Source organism: Mus caroli, chromosome 11 (assembly GCF_900094665.2).
Source record: "Mus caroli chromosome 11, CAROLI_EIJ_v1.1, whole genome shotgun sequence".
Classification (NCBI taxonomy): domain Eukaryota; kingdom Metazoa; phylum Chordata; class Mammalia; order Rodentia; family Muridae; genus Mus; species Mus caroli.
The window spans coordinates 57,334,642-57,340,479 of NC_034580.1; the positions used below are offsets into that span (position 1 = coordinate 57,334,642).

The window sequence follows — 5,838 nt, forward strand, 5'->3', positions numbered from 1 at the left end:
GCCTTTAATCCCAGCACTCGGGAGGCAGAGGCAGGCGGATTTCTGAGTTCGAGGCCAGCCTGGTCTACAGAGTGAGTTCCAGGACAGCCAGGGCTATACAGAGAAACCCTGTCTCAAAAAAACAAAACAACAATAAAAAAACCAACCAAACAAACAAACAAAAAACAACCAAACCATAACTGACAAAAACAAAATTTGAAAAGTTGCAGAGTTCTGCCCTTTCTTTCCCCAAAGGAATGGTGAAGGCTGCTTTGAAGCTGAGGCAGCAAAGAAGCCATTCAGTACCTCTGAATGAGCCCTTCCTCCCGGTCTGCCCTACAGGTGGTGACTTTTGATGCAGAAGGAGTCAGTGGTCACAGCAACCATATTGCTTTGTACAAAGCTGTGAGGTATGCTTCTCTGAGGGATGGGCGTGGGAACTGGGTGATGGATGTGGGAAGGAAGTGGTCCTCCATTTGCTCAAGGGTCACAGTTACTAAAAACACTCCCTGCCTGGTGTCTGTGCCAGAAAATCTACCAGTGTCACTGTACAGCCACTGTTGCTCTGTTGCTCACCTACCTCACTACATCCTTTATTTTTAAACATGTATGGGTGTTTTGCTTCAAGTATGTCAGCCTGGTTCTCCCTTCAGTGAGGTGCCTCTATGAGGCTCCCATGTAGGCAGACCTGACCTGACGGCTCCCCTGCCTTGTCTTCAATTGTATGCAACTTTGAAAGATACCAGAAATTATTGCTCTCATATTTTTTCCCAGACAGTTAGTTCATCCTGATTCTTTGACTAATGGAATGATGGAAGGCCACACTCCTCTCCCCTCTTATAAAAATCATTTGCTTCCTGGTCCAATAGAGGCCACTGATAGAGCTGTGTATTATCAGCTGCATCAGGTTCATTCACAGTCAAGAAAGACACACCATAGGTTACAGTCGAAGATGCAGTTTTCTGGTGAAGATACACAGAAAAGTATACATCCCAGGGATGGACTTGTAGCCAAATGGTTATTGTAAGGACCAGGCTGCTGGAAAACAAATCAAACTGTTGGTGGGTAGGAACAGGGGCTCCACTTCGCTCCAAGTCCACATAGAGCCTTGCTAATTTGCACTCAGGTATTTACTACAAAAAATCCAGGAGCACCTCAGCAGACGGTGGGTAGGGTCCTCGAGTAGGACTTAGCTAGTTCCATCTCTGCTTGTACTTATGGCTTTTTGTCAGTTTGACACAAGCTGGACTCATCTGGGAAGAGGAAATGTCAATCAAGAAAAAGCCTCCATCAAAATGACCTGTAGGCAAGTCTGTGGGTCATTTTCTTGTTTGATGATTGATGTGGAAGGGCCCTGCCAACTGTGGGTGATGTCCTCTGGACAGGTGGACGTCAGTGTATAAAAGAGCAGGCTGAGCAAGCCAAAAGTAGCAAGCCAGTAAGCGGCCTCTGCTTCAGTTCCTACCTCGAAGTTCCAGTGTAAGTTCCTGCCCTAACTTCCCTCCTGATGGACTGTGATCTGGGAGTTTTAAGGTGATATAAACCCTCTCCTCCCAAAGTTGTTTTTGGTCTTGGTCTTTATCATGGCAACAGAAAGCTAACTAGGACACTAATCAATTTTTAGAGAAAAAAAAATCGAGGGTAGTTATCTCATCTCTAATGGGCAAAACTTGAGACCAGATTGTTCCATAATCCATATACCAACTTCTGGATTAAACTGTGTGGGAATGAAATGCCCACTCTGGTCCCCTCAGCCATAATCAGAAGTGTGGAATCCTAAATCCTAGATTTAGATGTTGACTTATGCAATAGAAACTTCTGGGAGTTCCGTGTGCTCGGCCGGGCCATGGGCCATGCAGGCCTTGCTCTGAAGGTCCCTCCTGTTTACACAGGAGAGTGGGTGTCTCCAGCTCCCTCTAATGCTCATCCTCTCCATCCTCCAGGGCCCTGCACTCAGGAGGGAAGCTGCCTAAAGGTAAAGAAGGCCTGCTTTTGTTGTTTGGGTTTCTGGTTTTTGCAAATAGACAACAGTCACTACCCTTCTAAGGAACTTACCAAGGAAATTTGCAAATATTGTCAGCCCTCCATATCTATTCATTTCTATGTTATCTATGGACTTAACACCATGGGAGCAAAATTATTCAAGGGGATGCTGGAGACCAGGCTCCCCAGTTAAAAGCACGCTCTTGCAAAGGACCTGGGCTCAGTTCCCAGTACCCATATCAGGCAGACTACAACAACTTATAATACCAGTCCCAGGGCATTCAGACATCCCGTGCACGAATGTGGTGCACATAAACTCATGCAGGCACACACACACACACACACACACACACAAACCATATTTAAATATGCAAGAAGAAAAAAATGGCACCTATACTGAGCATGCAGATTCTTCTCTCCTTATTAGACCTAGACAATGGAATACAGCAACTATTTCCACAGCATTTTCTCACATTAGAGAGTGTAAGTAACCTGCAGGTGAATTAATGGATACAAGAGGATGTGGATAGGTTCTGTGTAAACACTGCATCATTTTATGTCAACCTGGTCATCAGTAATTGAAGTATTTGTGGCGGTCCTAGAACAGTACCGCTGGGGACTGAAGGACACATATTCAGGGTGGCCCTAGACTGTGCAGTGTTGTAAGGTGTGCATGGCAGGTTCAGATGGTATCTAGTTTCTTCATAGGAAGGTAGCTCTTCCACTGTTAGTATTTTGTTAGTCTCTTCAAACTCAGCTCCCATCACCCACCTAATGAACACAGTTGTAAGTACCTCAGGAGTTTCTGATCCGTTGATGAACTTGACATAGTGATGCTTTCAAAACCCCTGAGAGGCTCAGGACCCCACCGGCCATTCATTGCCTGATGTCCTACTCAGCTTCTCTGAGAAAGTTCTGGGCTGGCCTCCCTCACAGGGGCGGCGTGAGATCAGAAAGTGAAACTCTGGAGCTGAGTGAGGCCTTAGGAGCACCACTGGCCGCCGTTTGACTCTCTGTCCGCCACGCGAGACAGGCAGGCCTACACTGTCCACACCACTTTATCAACTAGGAAGCTAAACTCCAGAGCAGTTAAGAGACTTTCCGTGCCAAAACATTTTCAGAGATGGGGTGCCAAGGACCAGCCTTGGCTTGGAGAGGGGTTCTGAGAGAAGGCCTGACTGGGACCTGGGGAAACAAGCCACTCAGGTCAAAGCGTGGGTCTGAGCTGGTGGCCTATGTTCTGCTCAAGGCAGCTTTCCAATCTGCTTTCTCTGTTTTTCCTTCTCTGGAGATCTTTAGCCAGTTATCTCAGTGTTCTGCTTGTGCCCCGTTCCCCAAGCAGTTCTCTGACCTAAAATCTTCTCTGCATAGCTCATTCCCGCGGATCTTTTATTTTACATACCAATCCAGTCCTTTTCTCCTGGCTTCCTTTTGATTATCCCATCAATCTGCATCAGGTGATCCCAGCCCTTTGTTATGGGGGAGCAAGCACATTTTTTTTTTTTAAAGTTGCAAAAGAATTCAGAGATCTGCCTGCCTCAGTTACACCAGACAACAAACTAGTTGGGTGGGACCCCACCCAGAAATTACCTTTTCTACCACTGCAGAGCCTGGACCTAAATTCCTTATCCCAGGCTGACCTTGAACTCAGGAATCTATGTAAGCATAACAACAACAAAACTTAGCAGGCTCTAAATCTCTTTATCAAAAAAAAAAAAAAAAAAAACCAAAAAAAAAAAAAAAACTCTAAATCTCTTTATCTTCCTCCTAAGTATCTGACAAGTTGGCTCACAGTATGACTGCCTCGGTCCCTTTAGATTTATGAAGCTCCTTACACAATTTATATTACATACTCATATTTTACATAGTTGAGAAATTTTATATTTTCAAACTCATGGTTTTAGAGTTCTTTTCATAACCTTAAGGGCTGTCTTGTAGGTCCCAGCATTTACCATTTTGCTGAGACACTAGCCACACCTATGCCTCCAGGACTAGTGCTGTCTCGGAATCCCGTGGAGTCATTAACATTTACCGGTAGGACTTTCAACCAGCCGGAACAGAGGAATGCAAACATATGTACATTATTATGCAAACAAGCCTTTTTCCCCACAGCAGGCAATGAGGCTTGAGAAGGCCAGTTGGTCCTGTTCCGGGAACCATGTCACTTCCCTCCACCAAGGCCATGGGGTCTAACTCTGAAGCCTAGGCTGGCTTCACATTGGTGGCAGTCCACTTGTCTCTCTGCCTTCCAAGTGCTGTGATTACAGGTGAGAGCCAGCTCACCCAGCACCTGGCGTCAGAGCACAGCTGGAATGAGTCTGTAGTTTCCCAATTCAGAAATTCCTGTTTATCACCTTTCCTCAGCCCTCTAGCAGCCCCTTCCTCTTGCAAGGACACTCACAGCTGTGGAGCACTTCTGCCACCTGGCAGTCCTCCCGTGCGAGAGAATGCTGGTGAGAGAGCCACGAAGCACCTGGCAGCTGAAGAGCATCTGCCTTGCCTGCCTTGAGCCACCAGGAGAGGGAGGGTGCTCAGGGGAGCATCTGGCTGAGAGCAGCACAGTGTTCCCATCCGCCATCCCTCCTTGCCCAGGGTGCTCTGTGCTCACGCTCCAGTCTGTGAACCTGCTCCGGAAGTTCGTCTTCCTCCTGGATCTGCCCTGGACTCTACTCTCGCCCCAGGATGTTCTCTTTGTGCTCACCAGCAAAGAAGTGGCACAGGCCAAGGTAAAATATGAATCTCCTGGATACTGCACTGTGACCCCAGCCTCACGTCCCTTGGCTCTTCAAAGCCCTGCTACCTGCAGCAGTGCTCCACATGCTAGATTATTCCAGCTACACCTGGCTGACTAGCTTTCCAATGACTTGGGCTTTTTTTTTTTCTTTCTGATTATAAAATGTATAAGTAAATAATTGGTGCTCATTTTAAGAAACTTAGAAATGCATACAACATCATCAGTGAAATGAAAACAAGCGGCTGGAGAGCTGGCTCAGTGGTTAGGAGCACTCGATGGTTTTTTCAATTCCTGTGCCCACAGCCATCTGTAACTCCAGTTCCAGGGGGTCTGTCACCCTCTTTTGGCCTCCTTGGTTACTACATATCCATGCACTCAAGCACTGACATCTAAGAAAACAGAGCTCAGAGCAGTGGGGCAGGTGAGAGGGAAGGTCTGCAGATAACAGGCCCAGAGTGAGTGCCAGCATGTTCTCTTTGATTCTTCCAGAAAGCCATGTCCTGCCACTGCAGTCAGCTCCTCTGGTTCCGATACCTCTACGTCCTCTTCTCCAGATACATGAGAATCAACTCACTGCAGTTCCTCTGAAGCCTTGGAGAGTGGTCAGACCCTCAGAACAAGAGGGAGAAGCAGAGCAAGAAGTCCCCTGCCCGGGCTTAGGGCTGATTTACCTGCCTGACCCAGGGAAACCCCAGCAAAGCAGTGTCTGCCAAACAGGGACCACATGAACAATGGATCACCCCAACCCAGCTTCCTCTTCTGGGGAAAACCTGCCAAAACCAAGCCTACACCAACACAATAATAGCCACCCCACTAATTTACCAATAGTTTGCATGATAACAGAGTTTGCACCAGACATCCAGCAAAACCTAGGGAAGTTATCTTTACCACAAATGTGTGTAAATGTGCCATAGAACTAGTTCAAAGGTGTGATGTTTACATGGCTTCCAGACCAGGCTGTTTTGGTCAGTCTTCTGTTCCTGTAGGTGAAACACCACTCACAGGGCATCTGCAGACCTGCAGTTTTCTTGGATCACAGTTCTGTTTTTGTTTTGTTTTGTTTTTTTGGTTTTTCGAGACAGGGTTTCTCTGTATAGTCTTGGCTGTCCTGGAACTCACTTTGTAGACCAGGCTGGCCTCGA

General features: G+C 46.9%; 1 protein-coding gene across 2 annotated transcripts in view; it reads left to right on the top strand.

Moving 5' to 3' along the window:
- Nucleotides 1–5,757, top strand: part of Pigl (phosphatidylinositol glycan anchor biosynthesis class L) — a 56,733-nt gene extending 50,976 nt beyond the window's left edge. For both annotated transcript variants that reach the window (XM_029483997.1, XM_021177227.2), the window contains exons 4-7: nt 322–389; nt 1,923–1,954; nt 4,555–4,688; nt 5,186–5,757. In XM_029483997.1, coding sequence (XP_029339857.1) covers nt 322–389; nt 1,923–1,954; nt 4,555–4,688; nt 5,186–5,284 — 333 coding nt within the window. In that variant the 3' untranslated portion in view covers nt 5,285–5,757. The remainder of the gene's footprint in view (nt 1–321; nt 390–1,922; nt 1,955–4,554; nt 4,689–5,185) is intronic.
- Nucleotides 5,758–5,838: the final 81 nt, after the last annotated feature.